We start from the raw sequence: 22,005 nt of genomic DNA, 5'->3' as shown, positions 1-22,005 counted from the left end.
TATAGTTCAACTTACTAATTGTTCTGTGACAAGATTTAAAAAAAATAAATGTTTTGTTGGGTCTCAGAAAGAACCAAATACAATACTCACGGTGTATTTTCTTCTTATGAAAAGTTATCAACAGTAGGGAGCTAACCAGTTTGTCTTGTTTCAGGGTTGGGGAAACACCCAAGGCACTCATCAATCAATCCAAGTGCAAACTGGAACAATTTTGGATTTTGTGGTTGTTTTTAAAGAGGGTGTGATTAAATCACTCTAACACATCTATTCCTTCAACTAATTTTTTAAAGTTGAGAATATTTAAAATCTACTCTTTTAGAAATTTTGAAATATACATTGTTAACTGTGCTGTGCAACAAACCACTAAATTTTATTCATTTTAACCTAAAGGTGGTACATTTGTCCTCCTTCCTGTTGTGATTTCTTCACCCGAAACCTTTGGTAATCATTACATTCTACTTCTATGTAAACTCATCTAGCTTAAAGTTTCTTGTTACCTTGACACAAACTAGATTCCTCTGTGAAGAAAAAAACTTAACTGTGGGATTGCTTTCATCAGATTGCCTGAAGGCAAGCCTGTGGGACATTTTCTCCATTAATGATTGAAGTGGGAGAGCTCAGCCCACTATGGGTGGTGCAGATGGTCCTGGGTGGTATGAAAAGTGAGGCCAGTGAGCAAGTGGAGTGGGAATAAGCCATTCAGCAACATTCTTCCTCCTCTCTGCTTTTTGCTGACTTCTCTCAGTGACAGATTATGACCTGATAGTTGAAAGATAAACAAACCCTTTCCTCTCCACGTTTCTTTTGGTCATGGTGTTTTCTCACAGCAATGGAGAAGCAAACTAGAACACAGCTAGTATATATTGGGTGTTTTCTCACCCTCTTTATCATAACATTGTAGAGGGTTGTTGGGTTTTTGTTGTTTTGTTTCTTTTTCATTTTGAGACAGAGTCTCAGATTGCCCAGTCAGGATTTGAGCTCCCCTATGTGGGCTGAGATAGCCTTGAACTGATCCTTTTGTCTTTACTCCAAAATGTTCGGATTACAGGAGGGCTCCACCAGGCCTGGCTCGGTTGTAGAGATCTGAATTAAAAAAAAATACAACGCAGGACTTTTCTTGCCACTTTTTTTTTTTTTTAATGTGTTTTCCTTCCCCTGTGTCCTTTCTGTCCTTCAATCATACTTTTGTGGCAAGTAAAGTATATTATAGAACTGTTAGCTTCAAAAAACAAAACAACAAAAAAAGTGACTTACTGAAACTTGCACCAGCTTTTTTTCCCAGTCACCTACTAAGTTATGTTTTCACTTTTGCTTTTGAAATGTGTGAAATTTATTTGTAGGCAAAAAATAGTTTCAAAATGGAATGAGAACTTCAAAAAATATGAAGGGAAGACAAACTCTCAAGTGAGTAAGGCTTTTCTTTCTTTCTTTTCTCCATACTGTGGTCTCTCTGAGTCCCAAGTCTCCTAACTCAACCAAAGGTGATTGGGGACATAACATACATACATACATACATACATACATACATACATACTTACATACATACATACACACATACAATCTAAAATAGTCCCTATTTTGCAGACTGTATTTTTACTACTTTAACATCGCAATCCTCTTTAAATCCAGCATGAATTGAAATGCTGTTAGGAATCACAAACAGATTTAATAATAAGCACACACACCCAGTTCTTCAGTCTTTTAAAGGCCAGGGACAACTGATTTAAGCGCCATGGAAATGTGACAGGTGATTGAAGGTCTGAAACTGGAGGTGAGGTAGCTTCAAAAGGCCTCAAGTATTGGAGGCCAGTATGTTATTTGGAGTTGACCTTTAACCTTTGAAAGGCTTTAATTTTGGAAACAGAACCGTGTTTGTTTACTACGAGGGGCTGAGGGAGTAAGGCGAGGCGGGAGCTTGTGCTTCCATAGGTGTGGGTGCCTGGGAGTCAGTTGGTGGGGGGGAGGGGTCCGCTGCCTCCCGCCCGCCCGCGGGGGACGGCGGAAGACGACGCTCGGCTACTCCGGACAGCAGCGTGAGGTGCAGCGCAGTTCGGAGAGGACGTCTGCCTTTACAAGGGCGACTGGAGGAGGCGCGGGGCAGCCACGAGAGGCAGTCCCCGCGCAGGGAACGCCGGCTCGGCGGCGGCCACGCCAGGCCCTCTCGGAGCTGCGCGCCGAGCCCCCGCCCTCGCCGGTCCGGCCGCGGCCCTCCCGCCCCGGCGGAACCGCGGTGGATTGTGGGCTGGGGGCTGCGGCGGCCTGGCGGCGGCCTGCTGCGCGCTCTCCGAGGACCCAGCCGCGCCGGCCGGTGGCGTGAGGGGGGCGGCGGCGGCGCGGCGGCGGCGGCGGGAGCTGAGGCGCCGGGGGCGGTGGTCGCGGCGCGGCGGCGGCGGCTCCCCTGGAGGCCGGGATGTGGGAGAGGCGGCGGCAGCAGCGGCGGAGGCGGCGCTGCGGACCCGGGGGAAACTGCTGGCTGACAGGACACCCGGGCGAGACGTGAGGGGCCCGCCGCGGCCGCTCTGCCCCCGAGCGGCGCTGGGCTCGAGAGGGCGGCCCTGTGCTCCTGGGCCCGCTGGCCAGCAGGCGCGGGGCGGAGGCGGGAACCGGGCTCGGGCCCGGCTCGCAGGGCGGCGGCGGCGGCCGCGGAGCAGCAGTCTTGGCGCGACGTGGAAGGATGGAGGCGGCGGTGCACTAGGCCTCGTCAGGGGGCTGCCGCCCAGGACCGCAGGTAGGTGCCGGCCCCGCGCTCAGCGGCCACCCTCTCCCGACCCGGGGCCCGGAGGGTCGAGTCCCCACCCCCTCCGCGTCCTCGGGGCCGGTAACCGCGCCAGGCTTCCATTCTCCCCGCCGCCACCACTTCCTTCTCGGCTCTCCCCGGGATCCGGGCCGGCAGCTGTGCTCCGCCGCTGCAGGAGTCCGGACGCAGGTGCCGCGCTGGTCCCCTCGCCCCTCTCCCGGATCCCGGATCAGGAACTTCCACCACTCCCCCAAGACACTAAGTCCAAACTTTCCCAATCCTTCCAGCCAGGCCCTCAGCCCTCTTTGGAGCTTTCTGAAGTAAAAACAATACCCTCTGGAGAATACTAACCCACAGAACAACTCGGTAGTTTGCAGTTTGGCGTTGTAGTTTAAATAATTTAGTTTAGTTTTTTTTTTTTTTTTCTTCCAGTTTTGCTTCCCACCTTCCATGGATACAAAGGCGGGCAGGCTCTCCTGTTCTTCATGGGCCGTTTGGGAACTTATGCTTGACCATTATAATTAGCCACTTGGCCTTTTCCATCTATGGTTTAGGGTGGTATTTTTAGAATTTTGGCCTGTCAGAGTTGTGGAATGTTTTTAAAAATTCCCTTTTTTAAACCAACTTTAATTTTTGGTCTTTATAGAGACTTTTTTTTTAACTTTCGAAGAATTAAATTGGAACGTTTCTGTTTTCTAATTGGTTCCATTTCTGAATTGCTTAAATTCAGGCCAGTGTGAGCAATAAATGTTCACTGGGCAGGTGATATCACGATACATTATTTATAGTATGTGGAGACACATATAACTTAAGCTTCGGGTTTTGATGGACATTCAGTTTTATAAATGGGGAGTTCTAATTGGAAAGGTACTTTGGTTTCCTAGCAGGTGGAACATATGGGATGATGTATTTCAGTGAGTTGGTTTCCAACAAGTGGCTATTGAAGTCCGAACTGATCATCATCATTGGGTAAAATTCATCAGTGTGTATCTGATAGTTGTGGGTTAGGACATTAGATGCTTACAATTTTATTGTGGTTTAGGTAGTTTTAAACTGTCTGGCAACCTTAGAGCTGTTACACTAACAGGCAGTTCACAGTAAAACTAAACACTATCCGGGTTTTGTTGTCCATACTCAAATAATTCGTTCTTGTGGTATTGTTACTACAGCATTTGGGTCTAAAATGATTGTCAAAGCTATAGCTGGCAACATTATCTCAATTACGGGGGGGGGGGGGGGAAAGAGGATTAAATTTACATATATTTATGCTTTGGAAAAGTTAAATTTTATTTATGAATGAATTTTTGTTGCTGTATAACCCAGTGAAAGGACAATTTGCAGAATTCTTAATCACACTTCTTTTCTGTGAGTAAAGTTGACTAACTTTTTCCTACTCTTTTAAAGACAACTTTATGGAGTTAACATACTGTAAAGTTCATCCATTTTAATCCAATGGTATTATATTTTACTTATTTTTTAAACTGTGGTAAAGCTGTAATCCAAGGCCTTGTGAATGATGGAAAGGGTCTCTACCACAAGCTGCATGCCATACAGTGTTGAGTATATTTACTTTGTGATCATCACTATTATATTATTTTTGAACACCCTCTCCTTAATCCTTTCATACCCATTAACGTTACTCTTCATTTTTCCACCTAACCTCCACCTGCCTCCAGGCAGCCACTAATCTACTTTTTATTTCAGCATTTGCTTAATGTGGGTCTTTCATAGAAATGATATAAAATCATAGCATTTTGAAAAATTATTTTAAAATCAATTTATCTTGATTCTTTTTTTAAAAAATTGGGTCAGGTAGTAAGCAAATGATCCCCAGAATGAAAAAAGAATATTGTAAACAACTGATAGACTATTTGGTTGTGTCAGTATAGGGTTTGGAGAAAGAAGAAAAAAGCCATGAACGGCTTTGGCCTTAAGAGTTAGTTTGGTAAACTGAGGGTCAGCCAGTGAAAAGTTGGAGACAGATTTTGCTACTGAATACAGAAATATCAAGTTGGGAAAGTCCTTAAAGGTCACTGTTGGCCTACTTCCTGGTTGCCTCACCAGAGCAGAGACAGAGGAAGAAATTCAAGGTGGACACTTGAATCTCCAGGTTACTTGGCCTTAGAACTGTCATGTGCTTATATAAAGTGATGAAAATGGGGTTAGGGATGAGCTGGATACTGGGATTGTTTAGATTCTTGTGTGTGTGTATATTTGACCTTACGCTATCATAACTGGGCAAGAACTGGACATTTCCTCCAACATTAGGGACAAGTGCTGACTGAGCTTATCTGTGCAGACAATCCATGTTGTAAACAACTTCGAAAATGCTTTAAAGCACATCACATATGCTATTTTGAAAAGTTATTTTAAAATCAATTTACATTACTTTTTAAAAAAAAAATTGGGTCAGGGAGTAAGCAACTGACCTCCAGAATAATAAAGAATATTGTAAACAACTGATAGACTATTTGTAAGGTTTGGAGAAAGAATTAAAAAGCATGAATGGCTTTGGTGATCTTAAGCATTAATTTGATGAGCTGAGGGTCAGTCAGTGAAAAGTTGGATCATTGTTAATGTTTTTTAAAGATCCAAAATTTAAAGACAATTTAAAACATTGTAATTAACAAGGCTATTTGGAGGCTTCCCTTTTAAGGTTCTGGAGTCCTGATGTCTAAAGCAGTAGCTCTCCAAGCATGGTTTTGTTCTGCACAGAACTTTCTGGAGATGATCTTTATCATCACAATAGCATCTAATGAAGGATGTTAATACGTGTTGTATAATGCATAGAACCCCCTCCCTCAAGACTACTGGATCAAAGTACAATAGTAATGTTTAAACCTATGATCTGTATGACTGTGGTAAGGGCTTGATCTATTACTGTGTAGTCCCATTGGGTATTGTTTAGTGGGTTAGAGAAATGCTTCAATCATCTATCAACTCTCTTAAGTGGGGTAGCAGTTGAAAGCAAAGCAAAAGGAGATAATATAATGTAGATATTCTTGAGTCTGTTCAGTTTTCAAATCTGAAGAAAAATACTTTTTTGGTGGCTGAAGAGATGACTTAGTAGTTTAGAGCCCTGGCTACTCTTCTAGAGGATCTGAATTTAGTTCCTAATACCTACAACTGTCTGTGATTCCAGTTCCAGGGGATCTGGTGCCCTCTTCTGGCCTTGTTAGACACCTACATAAATGCGGTACACAGACATATAGGCAGGCAAAACATTCATACACATAAAATACCTTTAAAAAACAAAAAAGATGCTGGGCGTTGGTGGCACAGGCAGGCCAATCTCTGTGAGTTCAAGGCCAGCCTGGTCTCCAGAGCGAGTGCTAGGATAGGCTCTAAAGCTATACAGAGAAACCCTGTCTCGAAAAAACCAAAAACCAACCAACCAACCAACCATACAAACAAAAAACAAAAAAGAAAAATACCAGTTTCCTTGTAAAATGTTGGCTTTACATTACTATAAAATTGAACTGAGGTGTTGTGAATTAATTATTATTGCATAGGTTTTTGAAATTAGAAATAAGCACACATTATCTTCTTTAGCAAGAATGATCCTGCCTTTACCACACCCTCACCCCTACCTCCTGGTAACTGTCAAGAAAGATGCTAAATGTTTGAATAGTTAATATATGTATGCAAATATATAGTACATGCCCATAAATTTTCATATTTGTATATTATAGTATATAGATCTCATTGCTACTTCTTTGGATCTCACTTTTGATTCTAATGGTTTAAAAAAAAAAACATTTTAAATCTTTTGAGACAGGGTCTCCTTGTATAGTTCTGGCTGATCTGGAACTTACCATGCAGACCAGGCTGACTGGACTTTGCTGTGATTCTTCTCTCCTCCTAAGGAATAGGACAATTGGATGTGCTTGGCTTTTAGGTGATGTTTTTCATAAGCTGAATTGGTGATAAAAGATGATAAGTTCACCTTTGTTACTTACTATCCATGAGACTTTATGGAAATCATTAAATGTTTCTAGGTGAGACTTTATCGAAATCATTAAATGTTTCTAGGCTTTAATTTTCTCATGTAGGAAATAGTGAGTGTGATTGATAATTATTGTACTACAAAATTATTGTCAATGTAAAAGTTTATGTGTAGTAAGATTCTGTGTCTGGGGAGCCAAATAATTCCAGTTGGGAGAACATTAGCCTGAAGATGCTTTGTCACTTCTAACATACTCTGGAAGAATTGTTTCAGAAGAACAAATTATCAAGCCCAGTATAGAGGTAGCACGGTCTCGAGCAGTGAGTGACAGCTCCTGGGGAGAAAAGAATTTCTAAGTGTGTCTCTGTCCCTGCTTGCCTTCTTTCCCCTTCCTAAACTCCTTATGCTAGACATTAACTTCAGTGGCATCTCACATTAGCTTATTGCAAGATTTCTATCTGGTTTTCTTTCTGGTCTTTTTCTCTAATATCCCCTGTGCTGTTGTCTTTGGTTCTGTAAAGGGCAAATCTGATCATCTCATTTGTCTCTTAAATTATTTCTAACTTTCTTTTATATTTAAGGTGAAATTCACATTTCTTATTTCTTTAAGATACATAAGTTCCTTTCCTAGCTCCACAATCTCCCACTCCCATATATGTAATTTTCCAAGGCATTTTGAATGATTTGTGGTCCCTGACAATAGACTCTTCCACATCTTTTGCACATAGTGTTTGCTGTTTCTAGAACTTCTCCCTGGCACCTCCTTCTCCTCCATTGGTCTGACTCATTTCTTGTCCTTCAGTTCTTGGTAAGCTGGCATTGACTTTACTTTTTTTTTTGTTTTTTTTTGAGACAGGGTTTCTCTCTGGCTTTGGAGGCTGTCTTGGAACTAGCTCTTGTCGACCAGGCTGGTCTCGGACTCACAGAGATCTGCCTGCCTCTGCCTCCCGAGTGCTGGGATTAAAGGCGTGCGCCACCACCACCCGGCCTGACTTTACTTTTTTTTAAAAAATTAATTTATGTGTATGGGTGTTTTGTCTGTCTGTTTTGTACCATGCATTTGTTTGGTACCCTTAGAGAACAGAAGACTGTATTGCATACCCTGGACTAGAGGTGCAGACATGCAGAGGAGCTGCCATGTGGGTGCTGGGAATTGATCCTGGGTTCTCTGAAAGAGCAGCCAGTGCGCTTGACCACTGAGCCATCTCCCCAGCCCCCTTGCCTTTACTTTTTATTATTTAAGAGCTTTAATCCATAGGCCAATTGAAAGACTGGTGGAGTGAGCACATGTACTCCCACATATTTCTTTTGACAAACCTGATTAGAAGTTTCCCCTGTTTTCAAACACGTATCTCCTACTTTTAAGAATATTCTAAGGATTACAATCATGTCATCTAAGTATGTTAGCATTTGCTTGGTAGCATTATTTGACAAAGACTCAACACTTGAATATTCTCAGTTGTCTACATTTTTCTCACTTCAACTTCTCTACTCTATCACTATGGACCCTATGGTGAAAAGTAACTTAAGGAAGAGTTCTCAGGCTGGAGTGATAGCGTTTTCTCTATAAAAATGTCCCCAGTTGCCATATATAAGTAACTCTTACATTCTTGACATAGAATGTAGATGTCTATTCTTTTCAGGATTAACTCACTGCCCAAATATTCATCAATTCTAGTATCTTCAGTCTCTTCGTAAGTCCAATCCTCCCACTCCAAAAAAGTTCAAATACCAAATCAATATTGTATTCATCAAACCTGTCTCCTGGAACTACTACTTCTTGATTCCCCTTCTTTGGTTTGCTTGGTTCCCCTTTACCTGCAAACCCTCACGGCCCATCTCCTTAGCAGTTTGTCTTCCATTTCAGTACTCAGGTGGCTCAGGAAAAAAAAAGAAAGACCTGCTCACTAAATCAAGTAGCCTATATATTCAGTCTTCATCTGACTTGACCTTATTGTCCTCAATATTTCCACATTAGAGACAGAGTAGGCCTGTGACTGTGAATTACTTTTAGTAACTACTATAAATCTGTTGAGAGTTTCTGATGAGTGCTATAGAAAAAAAGGGACATCACTTTCATTTTGAATATTATTTAATTTTAATTTAAAAATTATAAATTATATACTTTTTCCTGAAAAAGATGCCATATTAACTGTCATTTATTTTATCAATGTTCAGATTCCCCAAGTCCCACTTAAATGAATAGATGCTAGGTAGGCTAGGTGGCCTGCCTCAGATGGCAAAAATAGGAGATCACCAAAGCAAGCTGGTTAGGAAGACTTGCCACATCAGTGACCTCTGGGTTTGATTGAAAGACCCTACCTCAGTGAGTAAAATGGAAGAGTGATGGATGATGACTCCTGACATCAGCCTTGGGCTTCTATTTTCTCACATACATGAATGTACTGTTACGCACGTATACCAACATATGCATAACACACATGAAAGTGGAAAAAGACAACTTACATTTCCAATATTATAGTTATTTATAATTTATTCTAGCCAATATTATATCTTACTCTTTTCTTTTTTCCCTTTTATTGAAAATGGATATTTTTCTCATATAATATATCCTGATTACTGTTTCCCTCTCTCTCTACTCCTCCCAGTTCCTCCCTACCACTCATCCTGATCCATACTTTTCTGTCTTTTACTAGAAAACAAGCTTCTAAGAGATAATAGTAAAATATAACAAAAGCCAAACCATTGGAATTGTACAAAACAAACAGAAGGAAAAGAGCCCAAGAGAAGGCATGAGAAGCAGGGATCCACTCATTTCTACACTCAGGAAAACCCCTTTAAAAGAAAGACCTCCTCCCACTTATGCTCTCTTTCCGGTTCCTCTCTCTCCAGCTTTTTCTGCTCCTCTCTTCCTCTCTTTTCTCTGCTCTTCCCCTGGGGCAGACAGGACTTTTCCTGTCTCCCTCTTCTGTCCTCTCTGTGTCCCTGTGTCTCTTTACTTCTTTTCTCTTTCCTCCCCATTCCCTCCCTTTCTAATAAAAATTCTCACTTAAGCTCTGTCTGCCTGGCATGTTTGTCCCTCCACCTCGGTCACCTTCACCAGCCATGGAATCCGCCAAGGTTCCTCATGCGTTATTCTTAACAGTTACTCCTACAAGCTTTGTGCCACTATTGTACTATCCACCATTGCACGCCATTGTTGATCAAAGGTTTTGTGGCTGGGTTGGTGTTGACATTGCAACACCATAATATAAAGCCCATATCATTATAGTTGAATTTTAGCTTCAGTATTGAGATTACTGTATGTGATATGCAATTAAATCCAAGTACTTTATGATTAGTAGGTTCTTCTTGCTGGTAAATTTTAAGTAGTGTAGAACTATATTGTTATTTGTCTCAGTTCTATAAAAGAAATTTCACCTATACCATTTATAAGAAATCAGCCTTAAAAATTCTAAAAATATGGGAAGTACTTAGAATATGAGCTATTTTAAGAATTTTGTAGGCAAGCCTCAAGAATCCAACTAAAGGTGATACTAAAGAAAATGTGGTAGAGAGAGGAGGTGGGCAGAGGACTGTGTAGACAAGTACCTCTCCTGACTTCTATCAAACTGATCTTTGGTAGGACATTGCAGGTATGGTTATTAGTTTTTTGTTTGTTTGTTTTTCCGAGACAGGGTTTTCTGTGTAACAGCCTTGGCTGCTTTGAAACTCTCTGAAGACAAGGCTGGCCTTGAACTCACAGAGATCTGCCTGCTTGTGCCTCCCAAGTGCTGGGATTAAAGGCGTGCGCCCTCACAGCCTGGCTAAATTTTTCTTGTATGTATCAGTTAATTCTAAATTTGGGGAAACCAAGCTTGCTATTTTTTGCCTTTTTTTTTTTTTTTTTTTTTTTTTAAGCAGTGAGAATTGAACTCACTCATCCTTACTGGTCTTTATCCCTCACATTCTTTCTAAATTTAAATCCAGAATTCTATTTAAAAAGTTAGCACTGTTTAGCTCTCAGTGGCGGGGGTGGGGGGGGTGGAGGGTGGGGTGGGTGGGGGGGGGTGGGGGTGGTGGGGGTGGGGGGTGGGTGGTGGGGTCTCAACTTTATACTCTTCTTCAATTACAAATAGGTATGTTATGAAAGATCATTGTATAAGTCAAATTCAGAACACATTTCTTTTTTTGTTTTGGTTTTTTGAGACAGGGTTTCTCTGTGTAGCTTCTAGACCAGGCTGGTCTCGAATCCGCCTGCCTCTGCCTCCCAGTGCTGGGATTAAAGTCGTGTGCCACCATTGTGTGGCTCTAGAACACATTTCTTGATGAAGGTAGTAGAATGTTTGCTCATCATAACTTGTTTTCCTGGTTGGAGCGAGCTATTGCTGCTTTGCTAAGAATACAGTACATTACACTGATGAAAGCACTGTTATTACCCTTAAGGAAGAGTCTAGTCCTAGTCTTATAGAATTCTTTTCAATATTAGATTTGAATTATTTCTGTCACTTAACATAGACATAGCCAGGTGTGGCTATGCCCATGTTCCAGGTGCTAGGGAGACTGAGGCAGGCAGATGGTAAGTTCTAGGCCAGCTTATGTTAAAAGTGTTCATGGACAACCTGGGTGTGAGACTGTTCTACCCCCCCCCAAAAAAGGATGACATAAATAATAATTGTAAGAGTAAATTTTTATTTTTTAACTAAAGAGACTGTATGGCATACAAACAGAAACATGGAATTTAGACCAAAAAGTTTGAATTTGAATACCATAGTCATCATTACTTACCTAAATATTTTGAAACCAAGTTACTTCTGAACCTATTTCTTTTACTATATAATGGAAATCATAAATGCATTTATGAGATTGTTTTGAAGATCAGCAAAATAATTGTGTTTACTAAAAACATAGTGTTTACTAAAATACTGATGATGGCGAGATTTTTGTTTTTTCTTTCTGTTTTTGTATTGCTTCCTTCATGACATCTTTGTTTTATTCATTAATAAGACATACCTCACTTTCTTTTTGATGTGAGATTTCAGAAAGCCCTTAGAACTAGTTATGGGAGTGAAGCAATCTAGTTTTTGTCTCAGCTGATCTCTTTCCTAACTCCCCAAGACAAAAACATTTGATCCAGGAGTAGGATGTGAAATAACTACGTCTTCTAGGTCAGTTTGCTGGGTCGTTGCTTAGTCCTGTCTTGATCTCCAGTTGGGGCATGTACATCATAGTCTCTGGGTTTTTGATCTACATATTCTCTCTCTCTCCTTCCCCTTTTCCAGGTTTATCATTGCTTTCCAACACTCCCCCTCTTCTTTCTGTGGTCATGAAATGAGAACCTTTGTGCTGTGGTTTGGCTTTTTGTTTTCTTTTAAAAATACTGGGATTATTATTGAATTTACAATACTAGAGATTGAACCCAAGGTCTCCATGCATGCTGGTCATGTCCTGTACCACTTGTGCTGGCTAGTTTTCTGTCTACTGTACATAAGCTAAGATCATTTGAGAAAAAGGAAACCTCAATTTATAAAATACCTTTATCAGATTGGTCTGCAGGCAAGCCTGTAGTATGGGAGGGTTCAGCCAGGAGTGGGCCGTGCTACTCCTGGGTAGATGGTGCTCCGTTATTTAAAAACAAACAAACAAACAAACAAAAAACCTAATCAAGCCATGGGGAATAAGTCAGGATCTCTGTTCCACTTCCTGCCTCATGTTCCCTCAATAATGGACTATGCTTGAGATATATGAGCTAAATAAATCCTTTCCTCCCAAGTTGACTTTGGTCACAGTCTTTATCACAGCAATGGAAAGCAAACCAGAACACTTCCACCTTTTTTACTTTTTATTTTTGGACCAGGGTATGGTCTTGAACTCACTCTGTAGCATAAGTGGGCCTTGAAGTTCAGTCCTCCTGTCTTATCCTCCCTAGTGTATGGACTGAGAACATGACCACTCTGAGGTATGGTTGAATGAAAAGTTTTTATTGTAGGTAAAGAAAGAATATACCCAGAGGCATCTGGGGGAGTCCAGAACAGGGAAGGAAAGCAGTAGATTGAACATGGCCAGACTGGGCATGGCCATGAGAGGAGAGATGGGGAGAATGAGAGAGGAAGAGAAAAAGACGACCAAGAGTGAGGGGCAAGAGTGCATAGCTGGGGAAAAAAAAATAGCAGGGATATGAGGGACTGGGAAGCTGGGGGAGGGTGCCCATGAGCTGGAGAAGTTAAGGGTAGGGCCGGGGTGAGAAGAGCCAGGATGCCAGCATGGACTGTGAAATGTGTAACAGGTGCTTGTGATACTGAGGGAGCCTGGAGGCCAGCATGTGCTTTGGTGTGCTGATAGGTCACAGACAGCCATTTGCCCTGAATTTCTTTTGGAGTTGACACCTGATAGCTAAGATTATAGGCCAGTGTTAGAATTATTTTTATTCACATTTTCAAATGTGTATATATTTGTTTTCTTTGGGCATGTAATCGAGAAATGAAACTTGAACCTTTTAAGGGAGAAAGAGGAGAAGATGGTATGAATGTTTTAGAAGGGCATAGCCTTCCCAAAGATGAAGTAGCCTGGAAAGCATCCTAAAGGACAATTAGGCCACTCTTTTTGGAAGAGTTTATTCACAGGAAATAAGGAATAGACTATAAAAATAGAAGACAAGTCAATATTAGATTGTAAATATCTTTAGTATCACTTAATGAAATTTGGGATTTCTGTGGAAGGTAATTTTTAAAAGTTTTTGAAATGAAGTATAGTATGATGGAAACTTCTTAGTAGATTAATCCTAAAACGATAGCATAGTAGTTTAGACTGGAAGCAGAGACCAGTTAGAAGTATGTAGAATGACAGAGGACAGGCAATTTTAGATTGTACAGTAAAGTATCACATGATGAATAGGAGAAAGGAAATTAAATTGGTATCTTTGCCCCATAGGATGGAGGATGATAAATTAGAACAAAGTTTAGTGTCGCATATGTATGAAAAATGCTGTAATGAAGCCCATTATTTTGTATGCTAACCTAAATAGTATATAGCTGCATTTTAGCTGCTCTGATAAGATGTTTTGTGTAGATCCAAATTAGTAGGCAAGAGAAATAAAATGGGCCTTTTCTATTAGCTTATGTATAATAGGCAATTGAATGGCTAATTTAGAGTTGATTATAAATATTTTGTAATATTTATACTTTCTCTAGGCAGTAACTACAACAGTGTAGAAAGAATTTTTACATGCTATCTAGGTGATGTGATGTTCATAATAAATTGTAGCTGTCTCCTCATTCATCTTTTAGGGAATTCCAGTTAGTGTATATGGTAAGATTCTTCTGCCACATAAACTTTGAAACCTTTTGATAGGTTTTTTCCATATTTGAAGTTATACAATAATGCCATCTTGAGGTAGATTAAATAATGGTCCAAAACAGTGTTTTTTTTTTTTTTCTGGATGTTTACATTTTATACTAATTAATATTTTTCAGATATGTAGTTTCCTTCCCTCAGACTTTTTGAAAATTCTAAATCATATGGAAAAACAAAAGAATATATAATACTTATTATATTTTACTTAATTTAGTTTTACATTTTGGAGGCCTTGTTATATTTATATCTAGTATAGGACAACTTAAATTAGATAATCTCTAAACATTTTATGAAAAAACAATCAAATAATACTTGTTCTTTGGTTCTAAGCAATAGTTTTTTCTGGTGATATTATGATAATAACTGCATTTCAGTTATATATATATATATATGTGAATATTATATAATTATAATAGCTACTCTGTGAACATTAACATTAAGATAGCATTAAACTTTACACGTATATATGCTTATAATTTTTCAGATATATTTTCGATGTGGTCTTTTTCACCTATTTTACAGATGAGGAAAGGTTAAGCAATTTCATATGGTTATACTGTTGGTGAGTGGAGATCTCAATCCCGAAAAATAGACTTAAAACTTATGCACTCTAGCCATTTTGGTGGTGTGTCTTTATTGTGGTCTTGCTGAATGAATGGTATGTCTCATCTTTAATGTTTGGGTTACAGATTATTATGTATTTATACTTTTAATAAAAGACTAAGAAATGTTCACCTGTGGGATTTTTTTTTCAAACAATGAAAAAATAAGTTTCTCAGCAAGCTAAATGTTTTGAACAACAACTTCCATAATTAACCACAGATACTCAAATTATGTACTTACACTTGCCGGGGCTTTTGAAAAAAATGCTGCTGGTTTTGAAAGACTGTGATGTGTATTATGTCTTTAGACAGATTTTGTTTGTATTGTTTTAATTATTATTTGTTTCTTATTTTTAGTTGAGTGGTGATTTTATGCAATGGCTTCAAGCCACAGATCTTCTCCAGTGCCTCAAGGAAGCAGCAGTGACGTTTTCTTTAAAAAAGAGGTAGATCCAGCAAAACACATTCGACCTGTGCAGTCACTGCCAGATGTGTGTCCTAAGGAACCCACAGGTAATTTTTTTTTTTTTTGAGGATTTTTCTGATTCGTGTTACCATTACAAGTGTAGTCATATTTCATATACGTAACCTCAAAAGAGTAAATTTATAATACTAAAACACCCAAACTATGTAGTTGATTGGGAAATTAGAATATAGTTTTTCACACATTTCCATTAAAGGAGTTAACTGGAAAGTTATTAAAAATGGAGGTGTAGATTGAAAGCTATTTAGTTAAAATGTAGTATAATTAGTCTTTGTTATTTGCAGATTTTGTATTCACAAATATTCATGCTCCCTCAAATGTATTTTGACGCCAGTATTAAGTGTTTGTTATACTTTGGTGGTATTTGTGGACGTGTGCAGAGCAGTGAAAACAGTTGAGTTGCCTAACACAGGTGTTCCCACCTGTGTGTGCTCAGCTTTCATGTTTCAGCTCCTGGCAGCAAGGATTCTTTATGCAGCCTATTTCACCTTCTGCATTTTGCTTTTTTTGTTTTTTGCTGAGATGTTGCTGTTCAAAATGATCTGTAACATAGTACTGAGATGCTGTCTAGTATAACTAAACACAGAAAAGTTGTGTTGCTTTATGGAGAAAACATGTAGCAAGCTTCATGCAAGCACTGTGTATAATGTTGACAGTCACGAAACCTAATGACTGATGGGTAATAAATAAGTGTCTTTAAACATAAACATAAGCATACATATTTACTGAATGATGAAAATGTTGTAACCCGAGGAACAGTCCCTCAGTTAGGTGTTCACAGGACTTTATATAACAGATCTGTAAATAATGAGAATTATTGTATATTGTTTTTTCCTTTATGATTAATGCTGTAGCAGCATTTTGTCACCTGAATATAAGCCAAACAAAGGGCATTTAAATGATTAGTGCCTGTCATAATATAATAGGGGGGGAAAAAAGCCCATCTTTAAAAGAAAAACTGAGGTATTTTTAGTTTTGGAAAAGAGAGAAAATGTAATTAAAGAAATTAATTAATGAAAGGATTTTGCTTATGGTTCACGTTTGGGACTTTGTAATCCTCAAGTTCTGCATGTTTTTTATGTTTCTTATTCCTTTGATAATTGATGCTGGATGACGAGGATTATTTAACCAGGGTGACTTTTAGTAATAATTTACCATGGAGAAAGAGTTTGGTTGCCTGTAAAATAGACTGTAAGCTATAGTCTTATTTTTATTTTTCTAGGATCTACTCACAAGCATAGAGCCAACTTTACAAAGATCTCTTGTTTACTTTTGCAGGTGATTCAAATAGTTTATGTGTTGCCCCATCTCTAGTTACAGATCAACATAGATGGACTGTATATCATTCCAAAGTAAACCTCCCAGCAGCATTAAATGATCCTACATTAGCAAAAAGAGAATCTGACTTCTTCACAAAAACATGGGGATTGGACTTTGTGGACACTGAAGTCATACCTTCATTCTACCTCCCACAGATCAGCAAGGAACATTTTATAGCATATCAACAGGAAATCTCTCAGGTAACCGCTAATCTTGAATTTAGTTGTAATCTAGTCAAAAGCAAGAGAAAGATTTTTAGTTTGATTCATGTAGATTTTTGAGCAATAATCTTTGAAGCCATGGTATTTTATTTTATGTTTTTTTGTTTTTGTTTTGTTTTTTCGAGACAGGGTTTCTCTGTGTAGCTTTGGAGCCTATTCTGGCACTAGCTCTGGAGACCAGGCTGGCCTTGAACTCACAGAGATCCGCCTGCTTCTGCCTCCTGAGTGCTGGCATTAAAGGTGTGAGCCACCAACGCCTGGCCAGAGGAAGCCATGGTGTTTTTATGCATACAAATTCTGTTGTCTGAGTTGTGTTTCTTTAGGTACATTTTAATAGATTTACTTTCTTTTGTAGTGATTTTTCAGGATTACAAATTTTTATTATTGTTAAGATTCAGTGGGACGCTATCCTACCTGCCAAGGGGAAATGACTCTTAAGAATTTTATAAAGCTCAGATAATGTCTGAGATTTAGGGAGGGTATGAGAGGTAGAAAGCAAGCCAAGTGAGATGAGAGGCAGGGCACATGATGTCTTACTCTGGAGGAATAGGTGTAACCCAGTACAGTAGAACATGTCCTCTGAGTAGCTTCATGGATAAGGCTGTTCCCTGTTTAGAAAATGGCCCTAGGCCTTTGAATCCTAACAAGTGCACCAATACCTATTACTGCTTGTGTAGGTAAAAGCAGAGAACTGAGACTGACTATTGGAGAAAACAATATTAAGATTAAGATGGGGTTCCTCCAAAGACATGAAACTCATCTTTGCCTGGCCAGGAGCCAGTATCAAACAGCTGTGTAAACAGACAGGTACATGGATTCATGTGGAGTGAGTGCCTCTTACCAGTATTTGCTTGTTCAGATGTGCAAGGCCAAAGCAACAATCTGTCAGAGCCCAACAAAGAGCATGCCACTATTTAACAGCTCTTAATTCTTCATAAATTTGTGGGCAGAATCACATGGGGAGGCTGTAAGATGGTTCATTCTCTCTGTAAAGCTCCTGAAGCCAAAATTACCTGTGACAAAGGATTAAGAGGGAACATTACTACTTTCAAGACTAATGCCATCTCAGGAAGGCAGAAGGCCATTTCAGCAGACAAACAGTTTCAGAAGATGAACAGCTTTAGGAGAGAATTGTCCATTCTGTAAAAACCAGGGTCTAATGTAAGCAGCCAGTCAGTGTGAAAGATTAGGAAGTGACAGCCAGGTAAAGCTGGAGAAGTTGTTCCATACTTCCAGAGGTTCTTCCCCACATGGAAGTGGTGATGTTGCTGTTGTAAGACCAAAAGAGGATCCTGAGATAAACCTAACAATGACAGCTTTCTGAAGCCTGGAGCCCCTACCAGTCCAGAGGCTTCTGTATTTGGAAATCCCCAGTCAAAAGAGACTTCATTACCCACTTGTCTAAGTTTCTGTTTTTAACATCCTAACAGTGTCTGGATCCAAATTGTTGGCTCCACAGTCTAAAATTGGATAAGCTTATCTATGAGATGACTATGATTATGAGAACACTCTGCCTGAAGATTTAGCTGGTCATGAAGGAGACGCTGTAGCAATATCCTTGTGTATAAATCATTCCAGCTGTGGAGTTTGTATCTTGACACCTTGGCCTTCTATTTGTTGACTTTGGAGACAATAGGGATTGCCCACTGGGTGACCTATGTTCTCTTGGGAATGATTTCCTAAGCTTTCTGTTTCAAGCAACACAGTGTGGTCTAGCATTACTCATCCTTTCAGGTGGTCAGTGTGGAGATGAAGCTTTGGATGAGTTTGACAGGCCTAGTAGCTCTTTGATCAGAAGCCACTGCTGGCCAAGACCTCAGTATGTCTAGGCTGAATCTAAGCTTGGGCAAAGAGCTATTTATATGATACCAGTAACAATAAGATACTTGGTATTGAGCTAGAATTAGTTTGTAAAAGATACACAGTTGAGCTTCCTGAAGGCATGGAAGAAAACAAAACTGTTGCCACAGAAGTGGATTCCTCTCTTGCCAGCATGCTTACTGAGACAAAAAGAGCTTCACATATCCTACCCCGCCTCAGCTTATACTGCTTCCTTTTCTAGTGATGGTGTTTTTTTCTGAAGTCTGATCTTCCATTGTTGGGTCTGCTTTGTTGTGATTTGTCACAGAATTTAGTGCTAGAAGAGGGGAGTCTCTACGGGAGAGCTTGTCATCCCTTACTACACACACATTTGGCTTACTGTAGACCAAATCCATTTCCTCCTTCCATTGGCTTCTAGAGAGTCTATGAGGCCAAGGGAAACACACATTTTCCCCTTTACTCACCTGTCTCCTAGTGTTGAATTCTGTTGTGGGACTCTTAGGCTCTTCCATGGCAGGCTCTGACCATAAGAACATTATTGCTACTGTGTTTTTTGAGGTTGGGATACCACCAGGCTTAGGCATCTACATTTCTGACTAACCTCATCAGGTGACTGCAGTTACAGGAAGTGTTTGGTGGACTTCAAAGACCACAGTTGAGCTAGAAGAGAAAGACAAAAATCAGCATAAATATATTAAAATTTGGGGAGGTGAAAAGAGAATATCACTTTCTACTCTTAGTTGCTGATGTTTTGTTTTTTGAGACAAGGTCTCACTCTGTAGCCCTAGATGGCTTGGAACTTACTATATAGAGCAGACTGACCTCAAATTCAGAAATCTGCTGCTTTTGCCTACCAAGTACATTACCCAAGAACATTACCACACCTGGCAGGAGACAGGTTTTGAAATAATGTTCCAGCTATTTCTTTATGACCTTTATTATAAATACAAATAGAAAAAGGAGAGGGGCAATTCAGGAAATGTTGTAAATTGGTAGTATATCTACCCCCCTCCCCCTACACATACACATACTTACAGAGAGAAAAGAGGAACATGCATTGTTCTGATTAAATCATTTGGGAGATCGTTTGCTGATAAAGTTCTCAAAACAAAACAAACAAACAAACAACAAAAAAACCCAGAGTAGAACTTTTCCCAAGTCTCCAGTTTACTACAACAGAGCATCCCACCTTGAGCAGACAAAGGTCCAATTCAACATTCTTGTTTTTTTTTTGTTGTTGTTGTTTTTTTTTGTTGTTGTTGTTGCTTTGTTTTTTTTTTTTTTTTTTTTTTTTTCTGTTTCTTTTCAGACAGGCTCTCACTCTGTAGCCCTGGCTGACCTCAAATTCACAGAATGAACTCAGAGAGTGCTGCCTGCCTGTACACCCTGAGTACTGAGGTTGATCCATGCCCATCTCCGAATGCTTCTTTAAATTGTACTTTCTGAAAGTAAAAATTGAATGCTGAGTTTGAAATGGCCTGCTACTCAATTTTAACTTAGCAAGTGACTATTATTAATATCCCAATTACCAGTTCAGTCTTTAAAAAAGTCAAATGACACGATGGAAAATGCGTATCTGTTAACAAAGTCTGACTGTCCTTATATGTGTGTGTGTGTGTGTGTGTGTGTGTGTGTGTGTGTGTGTGCTCAACTCTCACCTCACTGTGTTGCCCAACTGGCCTCAACGGGTCCTTCCACCTCAGCCTGCTTAGTAACTGGGATTATAGGCATGAGCCATTATCCAGCTCAGTCTGTATTTGTGTTTTATAATTACTGCTTTTAATAATTTTAGATTTATAAGTTTAACTTAAATGTAGATGATTTTATTTCATTTGTTTACATTGTTGATTCTGTGGAAATAGGATAAATGTGGCTATATTACTGACATTTAATATGTATAATACCTGATTCATGGGAAGTATTCACAAGTGTTTTTATATAGAACCTGCAAATTGCAAGTTGAAATGAAGAGGTGCTACTGTATATTGTTAGTGTGATAGACATCTAACTGACGGACTTTGTCAGTGTTGGCACGGATATGGAGTAGTAGATGCTCTCATTCACTGATGGTGGAGCAGTAGATGCTCTCAGAGTGGTGTAGGCACCTTGCCAAACAATCTGCAAGTAACTGGCAGAATGCTCCTAGAACTTTGAACACTGTAAGCTAAGTGTTTCCTTGTCTCCACTTCCACTTTCCCATGTGTCTTTTTTAATGCCATTCCTAAAAAGAAAAGAAACATTTATTATTTTGATGCTTGGTTAAAACCCACTGATTTATACAAGCTAGGCAAGTGCCTACTACTAAGCTATGTCTCTATCCCTCCATAGTGGTATTTGGTTCAGTTTTTATTTGCATTTAAGTTCAGAGGCTAGTGATTTTATATTAAATTTCCAAAGTAATTTGGTATATTCTAATTATGTTGTAAAACATGTTGATGCTTTGAATAATCATATTTCCACACAGCATTGATTATTATTTCATTGTATTTTTATTAGAGAGAGAAGATCCATGAGAGATGCAAGAATATTTGTCCTCCTAAAGATACCTTTGACAGGACTCTTTTACATATTCATGGTAAGTATATATGCTATTTATAGATAATAAGCACAGCTCAACTATTAATGAATAAATTGTTAACATTAGAACCTTATTCCTGTCATATGTAAGGTTTTTATTTTTAGTAAATTGTGTATTTTTGTGGTGCTGGGGATTGAAACCTAGGCTTTGTGTATGCTAGGCTGTATTCCTAGCTTATATTTCTCATAAATAACTTTACAGTTTAAAACTATAATCTTGCCTTTAATCCCAGCACTTGGAGGCAGAGGCAGGTGGATCTCTGTGAGTTTGAGGCTAACCTGATCTGCAAAATGAGTTGAGGACAGCCAGAGCTGTTACACAGAGAAACCCTGTCTCAAAAAAGAACAAACAAACTAAACCCATAATCTTTTCTACAAGCTTCTTAGAGAATGATCATGACTGTGATAGTAGTATAATCCTTTAGTTTGACAAATATTTAATTTCTTGGTACATTGCTTATTACTTAAAAATAGAGTAAGAAATAGTTTTAGCTCTTAAGGAATTTAATGAAATAAACCAATAATTGTAGCACTGTATGTAAGTCACTTCAGCTTTATAAGATTGCACATATGCTGTTTCTTACTGAACTTAAGAAAGTGTCCCATAGTTGATGATTATGGCCTGTGTTTTAAATTAGCTAGTGTGAAACATTTATGTATTTGGTTGGGCTTATATATTTCCTAGGAATGAATATGAACTCACTCTCTTTCTCTCTCTCTCTCTCTCACACACACACACACACACACACACACACACACACACACACACACACACACACACGAATGGTGTATACAAAGCCATAGAGTCAAGAAAGAACAAATGTTCAGAGAGTTGCAAGCATCTTACATATTGGTTCTACTGGGAGTAAGAAATGAAGTTAAAGGACTAGGAAAGGGGTCAGGTCATAGTGATTTTGTATGTCATGCCCAGGAATTTTACTCTTTCTAAAGATGATCTAGAACTACAAAATTTTTTTAGTGAGGCATGGTTAGATGCATAATTG

At 39.3% G+C, this 22,005-nt stretch overlaps 1 protein-coding gene across 1 annotated transcript in view; it reads left to right on the top strand.

The window, feature by feature from the left end:
* The first annotated feature begins 2,589 nt into the window (after window positions 1–2,589).
* Window positions 2,590–22,005, top strand: part of Vps54 (VPS54 subunit of GARP complex) — a 75,596-nt gene continuing 56,180 nt past the window's right edge. The window contains exons 1-4 of the mRNA XM_027388226.2: window positions 2,590–2,728; window positions 14,936–15,091; window positions 16,341–16,582; window positions 20,921–20,999. Coding sequence (XP_027244027.1) covers window positions 14,956–15,091; window positions 16,341–16,582; window positions 20,921–20,999 — 457 coding nt within the window. The 5' untranslated portion in view covers window positions 2,590–2,728; window positions 14,936–14,955. The remainder of the gene's footprint in view (window positions 2,729–14,935; window positions 15,092–16,340; window positions 16,583–20,920; window positions 21,000–22,005) is intronic.

This window comes from Cricetulus griseus (assembly GCF_003668045.3).
Source record: "Cricetulus griseus strain 17A/GY chromosome 1 unlocalized genomic scaffold, alternate assembly CriGri-PICRH-1.0 chr1_1, whole genome shotgun sequence".
Classification (NCBI taxonomy): Eukaryota; Metazoa; Chordata; class Mammalia; order Rodentia; family Cricetidae; genus Cricetulus; species Cricetulus griseus.
Note: the sequence above shows the minus strand (reverse complement) of the source record. Positions and strands in the feature narration are given on the sequence as shown.